Source organism: Podarcis cretensis (genome assembly GCF_951804945.1).
Source record: "Podarcis cretensis genome assembly, chromosome: 1".
Taxonomy (NCBI): Eukaryota; Metazoa; Chordata; class Lepidosauria; order Squamata; family Lacertidae; genus Podarcis; species Podarcis cretensis.
Window position 1 is genome coordinate 136,298,733 of NC_137170.1, and position 21,769 is coordinate 136,320,501.

Here is a 21,769-nt window from a genome sequence, read left to right on the forward strand (position 1 = left end):
AAAAACACGCTGATTCCAGGACCATCCGTGGGCCGGACTGAGAATACGATTGGGCTGGATCTGGCCCATGGGCCTTAGGCTGCCTACGACAGAATGCTGTCTTGTACTGACAGGAACACTCAAGAAATTTAAGAACTGCTGTATTTTATTGCCATAATTCAGTCCCCAATTGTGCAAATCAGTCGGCCAGCAAACTTGTGGCCAACAACCATTTTGTACCAACAAACAAGGGATGCACACTTATTTATACAGTCATACCTCATGTTACGTTTGCTTCATGATACGTTTTTTCAGGCTGCGTCCGGAAAGGGTTACTTTCGGGTTTCACCGCTTACGCATGCGCAGACGTGCAAAATGATGTCACGCGCATGCGCAGAAGCAGTGAATCGCAACCAGTGCGTGCGCAGACGTGCTGCTGCGGGTTGCATTCTGCTCATGCTGTGAACGGGCCCCCAGAACGGATCCTGTTCGCAACCAGAAGTACCCCTGTACAAGACTATGCAGAAACTGCTGTAGATGCTTGTAATGAAAGTCTAGTCATAAAGTAGGGGCCTGAAAATACTTGCTTATTTCATTTCCAAGATTGCTTATTTCAGTTCCAAGTTTTCTACTATTCTACGATAGCAGACCTAAGCTGGCACTGTGAATCAGTGTATCATCTGAGCAATTTAGCACCAGGCAAGTTTCTGAATGGCTTATATTTCTAGTGCTGTATCTCCTTCTATCTTCAAGTATGATTGCTGACATGTGACTAGATATGTCAAAGTATGTGTGAGAGTGAAGGAACTGAATACATCTTCCTGCTAGCAACTGTTTAGTAGCAGTTGCTTAACTCTGCAGTCATAAAGCATAATTGCTCTGATTTACAAGGGGACATTCAGGCTTTTGGGGGGGTGGGCAGGCTAGGGAAGTCCAACACACTGAATCAAAATCAATCTCTCTCTCACACACACCCACACCCACACCCACACCCTTGACAATGCTTTGCAAGCAGGCATCTTCAGTCTTATCATTCAAGTTTTCATTTCCATGTTCAGGCACAATGGTAGAAACACCCCAGGAGAGAAGATAGGTACCATTTCTCTTCCACAGTCCTCCAGTCCTCCCAATCACCTTCTGAGGATCAGCAAAGCATCAGCACAGGCCAAAACACCCTACCAATTCAAGGAGACTAGAATAGTGCACCCAAATCCCCTAAAACTCTGTGGCCACAACCACAATCTGGTAATTGAGAAACTAGCAAGTCAATGCTAAAAAGAAACATAGGGAAGAAGACCTGTGAATCCTCATTTGCCTTAGTTCCAAGAAATATTTGAAAACCATGCTCTATCGGGCTGTTCAAAGACAGAAAGGAATTATGAAGAAAAGATCATCACACTCATTTTGAGGAAAAGAAAACTGCATCTTAAAAGAAGTTCAAAGTGTTCAGTACACTTAACCTTAAATGCCGTAACGCATCTTCTCCAAAAGAAATTGAATTTCATTTCCTTTACACCAACAGCACTCTGGTTACAGGTGAAGGTCTGAGGGAAAACACCAAACATTTATCATTTTTACATGCCTATTTTACAGAAGGAACAGGCACGTGGGATGCTCATTTCTTTAAGTGGCCTGGTGTTTTGAGAAACAATTGAAGTCATTCTCCTCCAGCAACACCTTGCTTAAGTACCATGGCTCTGGAAAAGTCAAACAGCTTCATGTAACAACCTCTTGGCATCTCAGAGAAAAATGCCATCAGCATTTGTGTCAGTTGTAACCACAATAACAACAGACTGGAAGACACATTATACTAAATGAGACACCTTTCAATTATCTTCTTCAGAAAAATGAGTATGAGAGCACAGGGCGAGACTGTAATGCCATTATTCCTTGCAGAAGCAAGTATATGCCTGGATCCCACCCACCCTTAGTACAGAACAATCTCAGAGTGCGCTTGCACTAAGATGGCTGTCAAGTTACAAAACTCCCTGCTCTTTCTGGTTTGAAATTCAGTTTCAAACTCAAAGCCTCACTTTACATAAACTAAATTGCTCAAAAAATAACCAACCTCTTTTGCATAATCAAGGATTTGCCTTTGGCCAGATAAGTCCTGCACAGGCTAGCCAAGCATAAACTGAAGCCCAATACTTATTGATTCCCTAAACCACATCTCCCCGTCTTTCCGTCCTCTCATTGGTTGCAATGATGTCTCTCTGTGCAGGACAATAATGACAAACACAATTAAAAGCAGAAATAAGTTCATATCATAGTTTCTTCAACCACCTAAATGTCTATTTCCTGCAAGTTCCTGTCTGCCTGCTGTTTGTTTACCTTGTCCAGTTTGAAGCTGAAAGAGCATGACCCATGTGATAGCTGGGATAGCTCAATTGGTAGAGAAGCAGACTCTTAATCTCAGGGCCGCGAATTTGAGCCCCGTGTTAGGCAAAAGATTCCTGCACTGCAGAGGGTTGGACTAGATGACCCTCATGGTCCCTTCCAACTCAACATGATAACAATAATATGTCCTTCCAAACAATATTGTCCAGTCTCTTGAGCTCTACTGAAGTAGGCTCAGTTGTGCAAGCTGGGTCCACTCTTGCAGGGTAAGAGAAGTATCAGAAGGGGAGCCTGGGAGACCTCAAGCAACACAGTCCAACCTAAGAAGGTCAACACAAAATTAGCAAGGTTCTTGGGCTACATCTCAGGGATATTTACTTCACAAGAGTGAGAAGGCAGCCCTGTATCAGGAAGTTTTTAATGTTTGACTTTTACTATGTGTTTATATGTGCTGTAAGCCGCCAAGAGTTGCTGGGGAAATAATAATAATAATAATAATAATAATAATAATAATAATAAACATAGCAGTTCGAAAGCACACTAGTGCAGGTAGATAAATAGGTACCGGTGTGGCGGGAAGGTAAACGGCGTTTCCATGCGCTCTGGCTTCTGTCACGGTGTTCCATTGCACCAGAAGCGGTTTAGTCCTGCTGGCCACATGACCTGGAAAGCTGAAAGTGGACAAACGCCAGCTCCCTCAGCCTGAAAAGTGAGATGAGCGCCACAATCCCATAGTTGCCTTTGATTGGACTTAACCATCCAGGGGTCCTTTACCTTTACCTATTATTATTATTATTATTATTATTATTATTATTAAATCATTTACCTGATATAGTATTTCTTATTTTGAAGGCGTGACTGAAGTAGGCTGGCAATCTACCACTGGCAGCAACAGGAGTTTTACTGTGCTTGCAACAAAGAATACTGTATAAACCAGATATAAAATGAGGATTGAAACTGAGCACTTTGTGGTATGTTTGAAGATCATTCCCCACAGCTGACCTTGGGCGGATTTCCTAAGTTTTATTAAATGGGATTTTATCACACACACACACATACGTGCGCGCTCACACACACACACACACACACACACACTGCTTCAAATAACCCACCAGATTCACACTAAAATAATAATGAAGGGATGAAAGGTTGTAATCTGGGAATATTATGGCCTTGTGTCTGCCTAAATTGCTCTAAGTAGATTAGCTGACTTGACATGACATTAAGCTGAAATCTGTTCCTATTGCAGCTGCACAGAGAAAGCAACTTCACTTCTGTTATGTGAATACTCACATTAAGTATTAGGCGTAGTTTCTTTAGAAGAGAATAGTGACATTTGGTAAATAAAACAATATGGAAAATAACAGAGGGCTAATTTCAAAGTATGAGGAATTCTGTTTAACAAAAAATAAACTGAAATACTACATTAACACACATGTTCATGAAGCCTTTAGCTTGAGCAAAGACTCAAGGTTTTGTTTCTTTTTACAAAAATCACTCAAGTACCACAAAGCATAGAAACTGAAATGTTAGGACATTCACTCGACCTTCCTTGCTGTGTAAGCAGCAGGCTCATACTACAGTCTCATACAGGGTGAGTCCTTTAAAAGAGGCCCTATGGATACAGAGTACACATGGTCCACGGGGCCTCTTTTAAAAGACTCACCCTGTATATTGTGCTTGCATATGATTTACCGGTAGCTGCAGTGCACTCACCCTTTTTTATAACAGTTGTTTTTATGAAAGGTTTTTCAGACTTAACAAGGGTACGTGCAACATCTCTGTTTTCAAGTCATAGAGTCCTTTCCACAGGTCAGTTACATTCAGTGTGAGACACTGCTGCCATAGACACTGTGAGGTTCTAAGCGGGGGCGGGGGGGGGGGGCGGAGAGGAAAGAGGCACGTTTTCATGGTCTTTCTGCCCTCAGAAGCTTTGGTCACTGCTTCTGTTTTATACATTTATGTTTAAACACCCAAGCATCATCACCTGCTCCCTCCACACAGGCATTACCTCCTACTCCACATAAACACACAAAGCAAGTTGTTGTTGGAACGTCATAGGATTCTGCTCTTCAGTTTAAAAAGTGGCAAGAGATTGGCTATTAAATTTCTTTAAATGTAAAAGCATTATATCTTATTAAAACTTCTTTTTTAAAAAAAGGACTTGGCATTAAAGCATTCTTAGCCTTAGGACTGTCTCATCCACCTCCACCAGCCTGGCCAGTTGGCCCACCTAGACCAAAAGAGATAGAAAAGGCTTTCCATTGGGGTTGGGATTTTGCCTGGGCAATAATGGTATTCCAACAGAGGCTGCTGAGGAGAACCAATGCCAGACCTCTTTTGTGTTCACTGAGAAACTGACCATCCATGCTGCCTACCTGTAAGTAACCTGAGATCACTGCGCTGTCCTTGGTTGGAAGAGGCGTGGGGCTGAGGAGGGTGTTTCTCTGCTGGCTCTGCCTATATGGGAAGCAAAGTGTCGGAAGGAGGCTCCACCCCTCCTTAAAGGATGCCTCATGAACGGGAGGACAATTCTGAGGTTGGGAAAGCAAGACAGATGGGGCAAGACAACTTTGCTAGGCTGTGATCAAACCCAATGGCACTGAAACCCAACTGATTTCCAGTTCTACAAATGAGGCAGAGGTTATTTACAACATATCCCCTTTCCACTAAAAATGAATTCTAACAACCAAGTTTTGGGTTCTTGTTTGAGCTTGCTATTCTCCTTTAAGGCCATAGGCACCTGAAACAGTACACACTGTGGCTAGCTGAGAATTAAATATCTGAGATGCAGTCTCATTCTTGTTTCACCCCTTCTTGAATATTTAGGATGACCACTTGGCACAAACCACACAGATGGCCTACAATGCCTATAGCTCTTCCATGGGGGTCAGTCTGACTCTCCAGAACGAAAGCAGTTGCCCACAGCAACTCCACCCGCCTTATTTCATTCCTCTCTTGTGGCTTTCCAAGGAGGCATCCATACATAATTCAAAACCTATCAGTTCTATAGTAATTAAGCCAATTGATTTGAACTCTGTTAAACTGACCTTCCTATCCGCTTACCACCTGACCTCCAAACATACAGCAGTTTCTCTATGCAGGTCAACTGAGTACGCTGGTATCTCATTTCCTCAGGCAGTTACAATGTAGTCAAGAATGACCTGTCCATTCAAAACTTCTTCTCATAAAAACAAAAAAACACCTTTTTGCAAACCACCTCTAGATTTTCTTACAGGAAAGGGGAATATAAATCAAGCAGTATATAAATGTTGTGAAATAACTACATAAAATAAATCCCCAAAGAAGATTAGGCACACCCCTTAATCTCACTCACAGAACTTGCTTTCCAAATAGAATCTGCACAATCAACCTGAAATCAGATTGGGACACCATCAAAAAGCTTTCACTGAATGCTGCAGAGTCTGCATTTGCCCCATGAAGAGATAAAATCCCACATTGTTTGACTTAAGAGAAAGGCCATTTAGCCTTAGACAATTCACTTCTTTAGAAGTGAATGGCAGAGCCTGTGCCAGCCAGGATTTAAAAGAATAGAACAAAATGTGCAGAGTACTCCCTGCACATTGATGCGGCACTGCTAAGTTTCAGGGAAGGTATATTTTCTTTGCAAAATACTCAAGCAAATGGGGTCCTTAGGCAGAACATCTGTTTTCCCCAACGAAATCACTTTGCAGAGCAGTTATTCCTAGTTCACCCCTTCTGCTGACCATTCCCTCTAGGAGTGTTCCTCTTCAGGGCTCCAAGCAGCCTGAAACAGGAGCCTGGGTGGGTGGGTGTTCAGGCCTCTCAACATTGGAGCTGGAGGGACTCCTTTAGCTTTAATCTATTTTCTATTCTGGGATCTCTACATACGGCAAGGGAAGTTTTTCACGGCACAGATGGGGAGACTTGAGGATGTGTTCTGTACAGTGGTACCTCATGTTATAGACAGGATCCGTTCCGGAGGCCTGTCCGTAACGTGAAATGTCCGCAAGTCGAAGTGCTGTGTCTGCGCAGGTGCACGGTGCGATTTGGCGCTTCTGCGTATAGCGTGATTTAGCACTTCTGCACATGCACAAGAGGCGAAACTTGGAAGTAACCCGTTCCGGAAGGGTTGCCACAGGACGTAACGCGAAAAGATGAAACATGAAGCGGATGCAACATGAGGTATGACTGTAATGTAATGAGAAAGCCATTTCTCTGTCTCTCTCTACCCATATCAGTCCCTCATCTGATACTCTAACATTCTCTGTCTCAAATGGTGCCAACCCGAAACTGATATACATTCTGCCAGACACTGGATTCCTCTCCTCTCACCCCCAAGTGCACAAACCTTGGGGTAGAGGTATTCCAAGAGAAAATAAATGATGAAACTCAACATTTCAGCATATCCCGCCCCCAAACATGCCAGGGGTCCCTCTGGAGCAGACTGTGCATGACGCAGGAGACTGGGGGGAAAGGAAGGGGAAATCCATCCATGCAACACTGGACGTCACCCTTTCAGCTTTATATGTCACACATGGGGCCCTGCAATAACATTCTGTGGTGGAGAACGCGTCTGTTCAATGTTCCAGCCACCCCATTCCATCCCTGCTTTCTTTCCCGGCCCCCATCAGTGAGCTCTTCAGGTTCACTGAGCATGGTCTACAATCGTTGGGCTTCTTCTTTGCCTACTCAACCCAACCTACAATGTGAGGATAAAAGCAATCAACAGCACTGCAGGGATTTATTTTAAAGGTCCATATCATGCTTTAATCACAAATGCTTTCAGGGCAGCTTACATCATGAACTATATCAGAATAATAAAAAACTAATAAAAACAACAATTAAAACTCACATCAGAATAGAAAGTAAGAAAAACAGCAGAAGTTTTCATAAAGGTCCACTCATCCAATAAAGCTAGAACATCTGGTTTTCCAGGAACCGTTTCAGTTGGTGTGGAGATTGCCATACTTCTGGAGCCAACCAGACCACAGGGAACATGTTCCATAGTCAGGATGCTAACCCAGAAGAGGCCCTTTCTCACACTGCCACCAGATGCATCATTTCTTGCGGTGGAACATGGAGAAGGGTCTCCACGGCTGATTTTAAAACACAGGTAAACTGGACAGGGTGGGTGGGAGATGGCATCAATAGCTTAAAGTTAAAGCTCTCCTCCTGCCAAAGCAAAAATAAACTCTAAAAAGGCTCTAATGTTCTGAGGAGTGAAAGATAAAAAGGACTAGTGGAGATGCTGTGCTGAAAGGATTGCCTGGAGCAACCAGTCTCCCCTTTTCCAAGTAGCAGAAAAGGATGCAAATGCTCACCAGTGATGCTAAATATTCCACTGAAGATGGAGGACATGGAGGTGCAGACTGAAGCTGAGGGCCTGCAGTTTCCCAATTTCTGGAGGGAATTCCTAACCCAATGGTAGATGAACCCTGCCTATCACTGCCTTAAACAGAGGGCACACAGGATTGCCGCACATGAACCACCAAGGCTTAATGTTTCTAAACCTTCCTCTCCATAAAGACACCATTTCAAAAGAAGCATATACTGGCAATCCAGGAAAGCCCTCAGCAGAGTGTCGAGAGGGCACTTTTCAGAAAGCAGCACTGCACAACAACATGAAGAGACACTGATAGTGACAATTTTGTAAAATGACACCAAGTAACATCACCATCATTATTGTATTGCTGTGTTGTTGTTGTTGTTGTTGTTGTTGTTGTTACTACTACTACTTTTATTATTTTTATTATGGCTATCCTAAACATTTTATGCACTAAAAAGAACCCTATTTCAGACATTGCCCTTGATTTGTTAAGTCTTTCTAATAAATTGCACAGAAAGCAGTATAGCTAAAACACTGATCTATTTATTTCACAACTATACGTCAAGAGTTAAGCCAGCAATCTGCAGCTGTTGTGCAGGGAACTGAACAGAATTCTGGGTTATGAAATGCTGTGGAACGGAAAGTAGGAACCAGCATCTTTATCTGAGCCAGGTAGCCACTCTGGAAATGAAAACACGATGGCTTTCTCTTATCTGATTATCCACTTCACCACTACATGAAAGAAGATAAATTTTAAATCTCTACACATGCCAACTGATACTGCAATAGGACAGCCGATCTGTTTCACATTTGTTATTTTTACAAGACTATTAGCCAAGCAGGTGTTGGCCAATCTTTAGACCATTCCAAGATTTCATGTGCCTGATTGGGAGCAGTGCTCCAGGCTATGATGCATCCTCATGTCAGTGTTACTCTTTCCCCTTTTTATTATGCTCTGGAAGAACAAGCTGCCATGAGTACAAGAACAGATCATGATGGTACACGAAGGAGAGAAACATTACAGCACTTTAGGAGAGGTGCATAAGTCCAGTACCAAAATAAAATGTTTGTTTCAGCAGCACTATGCAGAGATTTATCACTAGTGTAGATGAGCAGAAAGACACAACAAGAGATAGTTGAGGAAAGCCCACTATTAAAACACACCACCCAATCCTAGACTTCAGATGCTGACATCTTGAGTTTACAGCATCTTAAAGAGTTATTTGAATGTCCAAAGCTCACTGCCAACTCCACACAATCACGGTTCCAATCTTGATCTTTTAACATACCCCTGTGCTTTATGTCATGGGAAGAGAACCTCAAAGATTCTCTATCTCCCATGGGCCCACATCTGACAGCACAGTCCAAGAAGGCAGAGATTCACATCTGGGATGCTGGAAGTACAGCTTTATTTCATATCTGCTGCTTCACAGACCTGCTTCCACCCATGCCCTAGGTTGCTCTCACCAATACGTAAGATCTTTCAGTGGGCTTCCCTGTGATTTAAAAATCACACCTAATAAGAGATATAAGCCAGACTGTAAAAGTTTGCCATATTTTTTTTCTAACAGTCAAGTTTAATATGATTTATAAGCCACTGTCAATAGTAGTTAAACAAAGTTAAACGAAACAGATCCCCACTGAAAGTCTATAATCTAAACACTACAGAGAAAGAAAAAAACAAAGAGAGGAAAGGAGGGGTTGAACTGAACATAAATCCAATCAAAAGCACTAAAAAATTGCAAACATTCATATAATGACTCCAAATTATTATGAAGTGTGCCTCAGATATGGAAGAAGGCATTTGCATGGGCCAAAGCCAGAAGCAGCTAAATGGCACTAATTTACTTTTGAATATTAGTTGCCAACCTGCTCACAATCTTTAGTTTATTTTTGGGGAAGATGCAACTACAGTGGTACCTTCATTAAGTTTTAATCCTTTAAAGCCCTAAATCATGGTTAGGCAAACTAAGGCCCGGGGGCCAGATCCAGCCCAATCGCCTTCTAAATCCGGCCCGCGGATAGTCCGGGAATCAGCGTGTTTTTACATGAGTAGAATGTGTCCTTTTATTTAAAATGCATCTCTGGGTTATTTGTGGGGCATAGGAATTCGTTCTTTTTTCCCCTTCAAAATATAGTCCGGCCCCCCACAAGGTCTGAGGGACAGTGGAATGGCGCTCTGCTGAAAAATTTGCTGATGGTTCCAGCCCTGTAAACCTGAAGGAGTGTCTCTACCCCCATCATTCTGCTCTGAGGGCCTTGTGGCAGTTCCCTGCCTGCGAGAAGTGAGGTTACAGGCAACCAGGTAGAGGGCCTTCTCAGTCGTGCCCACCCTGTGGAACGCCCTTCCGTCAGATGTCAAGGAAATACACAACTATATGACTTTTAGAAGGCATCTGAAGGCAGCCCTGCACAGGGAAACTTTTAATGTTTGATGTCTCACTGTGTTTTTATATTTTGTTGGGAGCTGCCCAGTGTGGTTGGGGCAACGCGGTCAGATAGGTGGGGTACCAATAATAAAATTATGATGATGAGGTTTTGTTAGGCTTTCGGGTACTAATGGGTTAAGTATGTTTAATGCTGCTGTGAACTATGCTTTAATGTACCTTTATTTATTTTATTTACATTATTATTTATTTGTTTTAAAGTTGTCTTTATTATGAAATACATTTTATCTTATTTTCTGTCAGGGAACTGCCATCAGAGACAGAGGTGGAGGGAAGGCTCCAGAGCGATGCCGGAGAGGGTCCCAGCAGGGAGAGAGGCAGCCCAGCTGCTGGGGAAGGAAATCAACGTTACACCAGGAGAGAAGGGGGGCTGATGGGGGAATCGAAGAAAAGGCTCCAGGACTCTTCAACGGAGACTAGTGGGGAGAGCACAGGTGCTCCGCTGCCCACACCCTCCCTGCGCAGAAGACTTCCGCGCAGGGAGAGTAGGAGGAGACTTGGCGTCAAAGAACTTTTTTGCTGGAAGAAGTTTAAGAAACGCCCACTGACGGATTCTGCCAGCGACTGAGACAGCCACACAGTGAAGGGCTGTCCAGACAGAAAGGGTTCAACCAGGCAACCAAGCCAAGAGTGGAGGCAACTTACGCATGAGCAACCCCCTAGAACCATTACATTTTCATAAAATGCTCGTCCTAGTAAAGGGTGGTTTAAAAATGCCTAAAAAAATGACTGGCAAAAACAGCTGGAAGTGGGGAAGCAGCCAGGTGTGTCCTGCTTGCCACTCTTTGCACCTCCTGTTCAGGCAAAAGAGCTCTACTTCTGGGCTCAAGACAAAGGGGTAGGTCACCCACCCTCCACTTCCTATAAAAGGTGGAAAATATTTTAGATGTTAACTTGATTTTTAGCCTCATGCATAACCTTTCACTGCCTAGCAGCACTTCAAAAGAGTTCATATCCGTATGAGTCACACATCACTATACTCAAGCATAACTAGGATGCAGTGGTGAATAGGCAGCATGCTGTGCATGGGGCAAAAACTACACAGGCTTCCTCAGCTCCAGACAGCCAGGGCCCTGTGCTTGCAGGCCAGATGGGAAAAGGCTTGTGAGGCAGGGAGCAGATCTTCCAGGGCTCACAGCCAAGGCTTTGTCCATAAACAACCACAGCAGTGTTCAAACAAATTATATTTAGCATGTCAAATGTGTACAGTAATTTAAATGTAGGGCTTATTCAGCTTTGCAAATGAATACAAACAGCAACCATTTTTGCCAGCCCCTCTGGCACCTAGGCATGTGCCAAACAGTGGACAGAGACACTCTTCCCTGACAGAGCTACTACTTGCCTATCCTCCTCTCCAGCTGGTTGTGAGGAAGATAAGTTAGTACTAGTTCTGGAGTTTGCCTTGCTCCTCCTTCCCAATCCTGTTTCATCACATCTCTGAGATTGTGCAAGCCTGAGGGGAGGGACTGGATCACTGTAAGCCACTATGGAAGCCTTTTTGGGCTGAAGAATGGGGTAAAAATCCTTCAAATAAATAAGTAAATCTAGGGCAAATGAGTGGCTAAAACTAAATGCATTATGTAAATTCCAAGACCTGAACTGCTGGAATAAACAGCAAGGCTTGAAAATTTTGCTTCTGGTATGTAGAATAAATGTTGCCACCTGCTGACAGAAAACGAAGTAGAGGAAGGGCTCATCCACACAGCTGTTTAATGTGCATAGCAGGCGTCCTGAACCTCCATTAGTTTTCCATTGTCCATATGAGGTTCTCTTCTGGCTCACTGCTTTCCCACACTTTCCCCTCCCTCAAACTGGATTTTTTCACATCCTCTTGTTTTTGGAGTACCCATGGTATGAGAAAATGAAGGACAAGGGAAGGGAAAGTGTAGGAAGGCGCAGAGCTGGAGGAGAACGTCACATGGACAACAGCGAATTAATGGTGGTAGAGGAAGATTAAAAGGTAAAGGTACCCCTGACTGTTAGGTCCAGTCACGGACGACTCTGGGGTTGCACGCTCATATCACTCTATAGGCCTAGGGAGCCGGCGTTTGTGTGTAGACAGTTTTCCAGGTCATGTGGCCAGCATGACTAAGCCACTTCTTAGTCATGAGAACCAGAGCAGCGCACGGAAATGCCGTTTACCTTCCCGCCGGAGCAGTACCTATTTATCTACTTGCACTTTAACGTGCTTTCGAACTGCTAGGTTGGCAGGAGCTGGGACCGAACAACAGGAGCTCACCCTGTTGCGGAGATTTGAACTGCTGACCTTCTGATCAGCAAGCCCTAGGCTCTGTGGTTTAGACCACAGTGCCACCCGTGTCCCTAGAGGAAGATTACTATCCACATTAAATAACAGTATGGATTGGACTACAGGGGGGTCCCTGAGGGTCCCGTCCATGAGCCTGAAGAGAAAGGGTGTAAACAAAACCGAGCACACCAAGACATATGAACATTGTGAAGACCAGCCATCATGCTGGAAGATACCAATGAAACTTGAGATTCATTAGTTAATGAGATCATTTAAGTTTTTATGAAACACACACACATCAATGTATTGTGATGCTGAGAACCTCCACAAAGAGAACTGCTCATTCCCACACTGAAGCATCCAAATTTTCACTCACTGTGGCAAGTGTGCTATTTCCACTTACCATAGAAAGCCCCAGCTTCCTTCCTAACCCTGCTGCTTCAGATGGGATCAGGTATTGTCCCACTGGTTGCACAGCACTGGCTAACACGGAATTGCATTTGCCAGATGAAATGCAGAGCATTCTAGATTAGTGCCTTGCTATATGAAATGTTATCATCACAAACTATAGATGCAACTTGAGATCAGGAAAGTAACAGCTGCCACATTCCTTATTAAGCACTTGAACCTCTCTAAGGCCATGAGTATTACCAGGCCATAATTAAAATTAAAATACTGTATACAGTCATACCTTGGTTTCTGAACAGCTGAGTTCTCAAACGTTTTGGCATGAGTGTTCCGGTTTGCGAACTATTTTTGGAAGCCGAGCATCCGACAGGGCTTCTGCACTTTGGTTTTCGAACGTTTTGGAAGCTGAACAGACTTCTGGTACTGATTCTGTTCAACTTCCAAGGTATGACTGTACTTAAAAATCTATTCTCATGAGCTAGAAGCTAGACTCTCAATTGTTAAACTCCTTTCACCAACATTTCAGATTATATGACTATTAATACTAACATTTTTCTTCTTGAAATAAGGAACACTGAGTCCCACTCTCTCCAGCTAAAAAATAGCGCAGGGTCCAGCTCAATAATGAGCTCATCTACAGCTGCGATCTCCAAGGCCCCTGTGCATCCCAGGGAGGAAAAACAGATTACTAAACATAATATTTCTATATTACCCTGCAAAACCAATATGTTAATAATGCAGAGAACAGCTATAACAGCGACCTTTGTGGGCATTTACTAGACAAAAGCTTAATGCATTTTGAACACTGAAATAGAAACTGCTTTTATTACATACATCATAAGCTTTCATTTTCATTCTGAATGGCTTATCTCTCATGCTTTAGTTTTAATTTTAAATCAGAAATATTTATATCTGAAGAGCTCAGAAGGAGCTGTCAGTAAGTCACAGAATGTATTTTACTGTACTTCTTGCAAACCTTTAAACACAAGGAAGCATCATTCTGCAAGGCCGGTTGAGTGCCCAAGGAACGGCGACTCTTCGGCTAAAGCCTTCCACCTCCCCTGACCTGCTCTGAAATGGCCACAAGCAGATCCAATGTGTGCACTTTTGTTTTCAAACTCACTTGCATTCCCTACTTCATCCAAACTCAAGAGAATCTATTTCATTCGTAAACAGTTTGCCCCTGGCTTCATCCACCCAGTTTTAAACTAATCCGTTTTCCTGACTTTAGATTAAAAAAGTTGGTTCAAAAGCACATCCTCCTCACAGGGGTGCTAGAGGAGGAGAGGGAACAGGGAAGAACAGAAAATTGAGGCTTGTGCACACAGCCTAAGAACAGAAGAACAGCCGGGCCCAGGACACTTCCTTGGCTGCGCCTCCATCTCACAATAAGCTACAGTTTAGTGTTAAATGCAAAAGGTCAGGTGATTTGAGAAACCAAGTTACAGTGGTGCCTCGCAAGACAAAAAGAATCCGTTCCGCGAGTCTCTTCGTCTTGCGGTTTTTTCGTCTTGCGAAGCAACCCTATTAGCGGCTTAGCGCTATTAGCGGCTTAGCGGATCAGCTGATAAGTGGCTTAGCGGATCAGCTGATAAGCGGCTTAGCGGATCAGCTGATAAGCGGCTTAGCGGATCAGCTGATAAGCGGCTTAGCGGATCAGCTGATAAGTGGCTTAGCGGATCAGCTGATAAGCGGCTTAGCAGATCAGCTGTTAAGCGGCTTAGAAAAAGGGGGGGAGGGAAAAAACCCGCAGGAACTCGCAAGACATTTTTGTCTTGCGAAGCAAGCCCATAGGAAATTCGTTTTGCGAAGCACCTCCAAAACGGAAAACCCTTTCGTCTAGCGGGTTTTCCGTCTTGCGAGGCATTCGTCTTGCGGGGCACCACTATACAATGTGCACAGATGCACTGCCTGAATTTCCACAGGGCAGCACATGATGCAATTTCATTATTGGAAAAAAATAAAAAAATTATTAACATTCATAACACAACGGGAAACCTCTCAAAACAATTCAAAAGCAGAAACCGCCCATGACGCTGCTTTTGCAAGCTAGAGATGATAAGGACTCCCACCCAATTAAGGACTCAGTCCTAGCACGAGGATCCAAGAGGCATCTCACATGTAGCGCATACCGCCCCGCCCCCAGAAGATGAGAAATGACACTCTTTTTCTGTCTCCCCTCCCCTCTTGCTTGGACCATACACAAGCCTCCCAATTTACACTTGGTGTTTTGCAAGCCCTAAATAGTTCCTTTGCCCCAGAAATCTCTCTTATTTCTTTTCCCCTCATGTTTGTGAAGCTGAGGAAGACGCTTCTGGCTACTTTATGGTGTAATTTGTATCGTTTTCATTAAGAAGTTTAATTAAAATATTGGTGGGTTGGGGTGGTAAGCAGTGCATAAGGGCTCATCTACACTTCTTTTGGTGACACATTTCTCGGCATCAGCCCACGCTTTAAAGCGCTGTGTCAGAGTGCTTTTTTCTTCATGCCCCAGTGCTTTCCCACAAAAATCCACTCTTTGCTGCTGAATCAGAATTGCAATCTGTAGAAAACCCAAACGGCCATTTGGTCCAAGTCAGCATTAGAAAGTGGGTTTGTTGCCGGGGAAGCACAGGGGGGAGTGCTCAGACCCAGCACTTGCAAAGGCAAGTGTGGATAAGCCCAGAGGTAGGGTGGGCAGTGTACCCTGCTACGTTATTAGAGAAGGGAGTGTCTTGTTTCAGGAAGGGCATTCAAATACAATAGTTCAACAAACCAAAACTATGCCTAGTTTCATACAAACTGCTTCAAAGGTGTTACCAGCTTGAGAGAAACCTTACATCTGACTGGTGTTGGCTTAACTGTATGCAAATAGGGTTAACATCTTCTGGTGGTCTAAAATTCAACAGCTAATGAGAATGCACTTTTTAGTGGAAAAGGTTGTAACCCATTCCAAAGAATCTAGCCAATTTACAAATTGTTGAAGCTAGGAAGAGAATAGGTTTGATTCAGTAAGTGAATTTCTGCATTCTTTGTCACTGTGAGGCAGATGTACTAGAAGATCCTTAATTCTTACCCTTTATGGCTGAAGAAATGCTTTTCACATCAATGTCCAACGTCTTCACCAGACTTTTTGGATCAATCTTCACTCCAGCAAAGACGTTTGAGGTCATAAATACCTGGTCCCAACACAGACAAGAACAACAAAGAGTCTTGTGACACCTTCATCATGGCATAAGCTCAGGTGGACTACTATACATTTCATCAGATGTGATTAAAAAAAACATGTTAAGAATAAAATGTGATGTAACTTTTCCCTTTGTCCCATGCACTGTTGTTGTTGCTGGCATCTGTCTGTCTCAGGAGACAATAAAAGAGTAAAGTCAAACTATTGGAGAGTTACAGTGCCTGCTGTAGATAATAAAGAATGATAAAGGAGAGACATGTTTTGTTGCAGCTGGGGCAAATGAAGGTGTTCAGTTTTGCTGCTACAAGTGCAACACTGCATTTCTTTTAGGCTGCTATTTCTACTGCACCATCCATGAGTAGGAGGACAAAAGCCATGGGCCTAGCCGAGGGGGGGGACTGCCCCCCCAAGTAAATAAATAGGAATACTTAACTGGCCAACTGCATCACAGAACTTGTTCTGCCCCCTAACAGAGTCTGGCCCCCTCAAAAAACAAATCCTGGCAACACCTATGACAAAAGCATTAAATATACTGGCCAGGATATACTAGGTCAGAGAGTTGTTACTTTACCATATCTCAAGTATAAAAGCAAAATTTTGGTCAGTTTTTATTCTCAAAGAATTATTTCTGTAATCAGTGGATATTCTTTTTCTTTTCTTTTTTTTACTTCTACTATAACTTTTGACCCAAATTGGTGAATAAAAAGTAAAGGCGATAAAACGATTGAAGAAACCACCCCTAAACTGAAGCGGCAGTTGCAGGATCCTTTCAAACTTTGCCATGGCTCACTCCTCACCTCCTCCTGTCCTAAGAAAGTTTTACCCCCCAGAAACGTGTCCTGTATCACCATCTTGTGGAGAGCCTTGTTCCAAGCTCTGAAGGCGCACACCGCTCCTTTTGGTCTATCGCTGTAGGTGCTACCAAGTGCCATGGGCCGGACCAGGGCTTTTTTCCAGCTGGAACTCAGCCCTGGCCCTTCTCAGGTGGGTGCCATTGCCATTCCAAGAGAAGGAAGGAGGCCTTCAGGGTGAGTGGCAGCACCTCTTCTTCTGGAGAAATAGCCCTGGGCTTTTGACGAAGGATTCGAAGGATGTCAACTTTCTCAGGCGCTGCTGCGGCTTTCGAGGAAGGATTCGAGGGATGCAGTGGCGTAGCGTGGGGGGTGCAGGGGGGGTGGGCCGCACCGGGCGCAACATCTGGGGGTTAGGGGGCGCAAATCCACGGGTTAGGGGGTGCAAATCCACGGGTTAGGGGGCGCAAATCCATGGGTTAGGGGGCGCAAATTACCTGCCTTGCCCCGGGTGCTGACAACCCACGCTACGCCACTGGAGGGATGTCAACTTTCTCAGGCGCTGCTGCGTAGGTCAACTGCCCAGATGTTGCCCCAGGGGCTGCTGGGAACTGCTGCTCTGCAACATCTGGCGGGCCAGAGGTTCCCACACACCTGGCACACGCCCTTCCCCCCTGGTGCCAGGGGCGCAGGCTGGACGTATTTCGGGGGGGGGGGCAAGAACAAAGTTATCTGGGGCGCAATGGGTCAGCGAGTTAAGCCCTTCCATTTACTTACTTGCACCTGCACCCCCCCCCAAATGCCAGGTGCTGCCAAAGGAGCAAGAAGGGGGCGAGGAGGCTGCATCTTCCTTTCCTCCTCCGCCTCGCCAAGGAAGAAGGGGGCTGGCGAGGCGCTCGAAGACCAGATGCCCCCCATGAAGGGGCGCCTCGCCTCCCTGCCCAGCCCCCTGCCGAGCTCATGGTGGGAGGGAGGAACCCCGAGGGCATCCAGTCCACCTGGGGGGCGAGGGGGGCTTCAGGCGCCGGAACCAGGCAGCCAAACCCCCAAGCGGGGTCGCGCCTCCGCCCGCGCGGCCTCGTGGAGGCGCCGAAGGGAGCGCAGAGGCCTCACCTGGCCCGCCGTGGCCTTCGCCGCCTGGGCGCCCGTCGGGAGTGGCGCCTCGTCCTCGCCCGGGGTCCAGAGGCCCTTGGCCGGCCTGGGCGCCGCCCGGTGCAGCCGCGGCCGCCTCGCCGCTTTGCCCACCATGATGGCGGCGGCGGCGGCAGGAGAAGGAGAAGCAGGAGGAAGGCCGAGGGAAGTCGCCCCCTCACGGCGCCCCGGGGAAGCGCCGAGGCCGCGCGCCGCGTGCTGCCGTCTCCCTCAGCGCCGCGCCGAGAAGGCCTTTCTGCCGGGCGCGGCCGCCTCGAGGCGGCTTACGGAGGCGGCCACCAGGCAGGCCGGTGGAAGCGGGGGAACGGAGAGCGCGCAGGCAGCGGCCCTCGGGTCCAGGGTAGCCCGGTCGCGGAGCCCCACCAAAGCCGCGAAATGCCCTCGCCCGCTCGCTGCCCCCCGTCAGGCTGCCATTTCTGAGGGGAGACAGTCGCGTCTCTCTCGGTCGGCCAGCGCGGCCTGCGCCTTCCCTTCGGTCTCGGGCGCCTCCATCGGTCTTGCCTTGTGGCCAGGCAAGAAGAGGCCGTGAGGGCGCCCTGGTGTCCAAGATGGGCGCCTGTCTGGTTCCTTCAAGTCCGGCTTCTCTCTTTCTCTGTTCCAGAAAGGGGGGAACCAAGGGACGAGGGACGAGCAGCGCCCTTCGAAGCCCCTTCTTCCTTCTCCACCTGTTCACCCCACCCTTCTTGCCTCTGTCTCCCCAGGTGAACCCCACTGACTTCAACGGGGTTCAGGTGGCCCTCCTGACCCACAGGATGGCTCCCCCCAGCATAGCTGTCAACTTTTCCCTTTTCTTGTGCGGAATCCTATTCGGAATAAGGGAATTTCCTTTAAAAAAAAAGGAAGCCCCAGGGAAGCTCGCCTGCTGCCCCCATGGTACGCCTTTAGGGGCCAGGCCGAAATAGAAAATTGTAGAATTGGGAGGGACCCTGAGGGTCATCCAGTCCAACCCCCTGTAATGTAGGTATCTCAGCTGAAGCGTCCATGACAGATGGCCATCCAAGCTCTGCTGAGAAACCTCCAAGGAGGTCAGAAGGATGTTGGAACAATATTATATGATTTTAGCAGGAAGGATATAAAGGATTTGGGAATAACTGACTGTTAATTGGTGAAAGGAGGAAAAGTAAAGCTACATTATGACCCCTTATTTTATTATTTATTATTTTATCCCCTTAGCCTAAACAATTTACAGGACAAAAATTTTAAAAGAGGGAAAGGATTTGCTGAAATAGATAATAGACCTAGATACAAAAAAGGGAGGTGTGAGGAGGTCAAGGAAATAAGCTAATGAAAGAATGGTAATGAGGAGATCTGATGCATTTTCTTTTTTGCGTTTTTGTTTTTGTTTAATGGGTTTTATTTCTCTGTTTTCCCCCCCTCTTTTTATATTGTGGTGTATTGTTTTGTTTTTGTTTAATGTGGTATGTTTATTTTTTCTTTCTGTAATTGTTGAAACTTTAATAAATATTATTTAAAAAAAAAAAAAGAGAAACCTCCAAGGAGGGAGAGTCTGCCACCTTCCATCCAAGCACTGTCAAAACAGCTCTTAACTGTCAGAAAGCTCTTCCTGATGTTTATTTAGCCAGAATCACCTTTCTTCTAACTCGAACTCATTGGTTTGAGTCCTACCCTCTGGAGCAGGAGAAAACAAGCTTGCTCCATCATCTTCCCTTGAGATATTTGAAGATGGCTGTCATATGGGATAGCAGCATAGTCCTGCCTTGAAGGGGGTTGGATTAGATGACCCCTAGGGTCCCTTCCAGCTCTACAATCCTATGACTTCTATAGCTCCTCTCAGTCTCTTCTTTTCAAAGCAAAACCTACCCAGCTCCTTCAACCATTTCTCATAAGGCTTAGTTTCCAGACCCTTGATCCTCTTGGTCGCTGCCCTCTGGACACCTTCCAGCTTGTCAACATCCCCCTTAAATTGTGGTGTCCAGAACTGGACACAGTATTCCAGGTGTGGTTATGTGCCTGCTTTTGTTTGTGTTTTTATCACGTAGTGTTTTCATTTTGTATTTTTATGCTGTGAACTAGGCTGAGATAAAGGGCGGTTTGCAAAGTTAATAATAAACAATAAGTAAACAAAATCCTTTCTGCTGGAGGGAGTTAGGATGTCATGGACGTCCTTGTCCACAGCGGATGCCCTCACGGCAGTCATGGAAATTGCGCTGGATTGTTTCCACTTTACCCAGTGAGACCAGCTGGTGCAGGGTGGGGTAGCACAGATGCCTTTCTCCAGGGAGGGGCTTGATCTGAGCCCTTCGACTTGCATAAGACTCGAGCTGTGCAACAAACAGTTGTAGAAAACTCACACCACCCCATACCGCGCATACTGTGTGTCCTAGTCAGCGTGAGTCAACAGAGCTTTGGAGATGGTGGACCCGCTGCCCTGCTCTGCCTTGCTGATTCCACCCAGTGCTTAGGATTCCTCCGCCACTCACTTATGTGCATCCTTAAAGCTGTAAGCTAAATCATGGTTGCTTCTGGGATTGAAAAATCGCCAAAAAACCCCCACCCCTTATTATTAGAATCTACCAAATCAGTAATAAAGCCACAATGCCATTTTATGTATGCATCAATTACTAGTTATTAAACAGCATCTTACAGTATACAAGGATCCGGCTCATCATTCTAATGGTATGGCCTGTTTATACATAGTAATGGTTTCATTATTGGCCATGTCTTTATGTCATATCATAGGTTTGTATGGTGGTAGTGCCAGGTCACAATCCAGTGAGCTACTTAGTTTGAACACAGGTATGGAGAATATCTTCTCTTCCAAATTTGTAACTTCAATTTATACATTAACATTTGTGGTGCAGGAACCATTTCTATTAACCAGTAGCATGCCGCTCTAGTTACATTGAAACATGAATCATGGTTAAAACTGTCACCCTCTGCACTAAGAGTTGATGGTATTGTATGTATGACACATAATTTGGCCCCAGCCGCTTTTCCTACTGATAAAACTAGGAAAGATCTAGCATTTAATGTAATACTATAAAGGAATATAAGGCTAGATGTAGCCACACATGTTGGTATGTTGAGTGTGTGCAAGGAAAAGAAATGAAAAGCCAATAAACTTTTCATATGAACGTGCAGATGTACCATTTAGCTAAGTGGGATTTATGTCAGATAGTTATTTTTTACTTTAGGAAGTCTCAGACAATGACAGCGCACATGTGAGGCATCTTTTACTTAACTCCTGATAGGTTGCATCAGAATCAGGATGTGCCTCACCCCCACAGGGGACTGGCAACATTTCACCACAATTGCTACCAATCTGCTTCCTTGTTTAGCAACTGCAAAAGTCTACACTGTGATGCCAAGCACTATCATGATGAGGGGGACAGAGGGGCTTGACCCAATATGTCCTATAATGACCCCTTTATTTTATTATTTATTATTTTAGCCCCTTAGCCTAAAATTGTAATGAATCCCTTGGCAACAGGAAACCTGAAAGAACTCTCTTAAGGTGGTTTGCTACAGGAAGCCAGCAGACACAGGCTTCGCATGGGCCTTCTTGGCAAAGAACTTGCTCACGTATTTTTCAAATATTTTTATTTCAGTGTTATAATATGACATTTACCTTTGGAACAAATCTTGGTTATACCGTACACATATTCCACAGTTTCAGGCACAACTCTTTGCTGACACTTTGACTCATTTGCAAGTTACAGTGTTGAAAAAGCACCATTTCCTTCCTCTCTTCCTCATTCTAAAATAGCAACTTACTACTGATCAGTTATCCTGCAAAAAGAAATGAGTGAAGACCCCACTATTTCCCTACAAGTTGTTTCTTCAGGTTCCAGCAACTTCTGATTTACCCTGGAATGTGTAACAAGATGTTGACATGGGTTCAGACGTTATTCCAAAATAGACAATTGTAAAAGTGAAAAATGCAGGGTTCTCTTAGACAATGTTTGTTTT

General features: G+C 45.0%; 2 protein-coding genes across 3 annotated transcripts in view; one reads left to right on the forward strand and one right to left on the reverse strand.

The window, feature by feature from the left end:
- Nucleotides 1-17,951, reverse strand: part of SLX9 (SLX9 ribosome biogenesis factor) — a gene marked incomplete at its 5' end in the record, with an annotated part of 35,211 nt that extends 17,260 nt beyond the window's left edge. The window contains 2 exons of one of the 2 annotated variants that reach the window (XM_079983220.1): nucleotides 15,786-15,888; nucleotides 17,801-17,951. In XM_079983220.1, coding sequence (XP_079839346.1) covers nucleotides 15,786-15,888; nucleotides 17,801-17,935 — 238 coding nt within the window. Of the gene's footprint in view, nucleotides 1-15,785; nucleotides 15,889-16,693; nucleotides 16,829-17,800 lie in introns of those variants that run through there. The other variant, XM_079983221.1, reaches the window with a different exon arrangement.
- The window catches only part of ITGB2 (integrin subunit beta 2), a 55,294-nt gene continuing 50,328 nt past the window's right edge, over nucleotides 16,804-21,769 (forward strand). The window contains exon 1 of the mRNA XM_079978016.1: nucleotides 16,804-16,924. The gene's annotated coding sequence lies outside the window, so the exon portion shown is untranslated. The remainder of the gene's footprint in view (nucleotides 16,925-21,769) is intronic.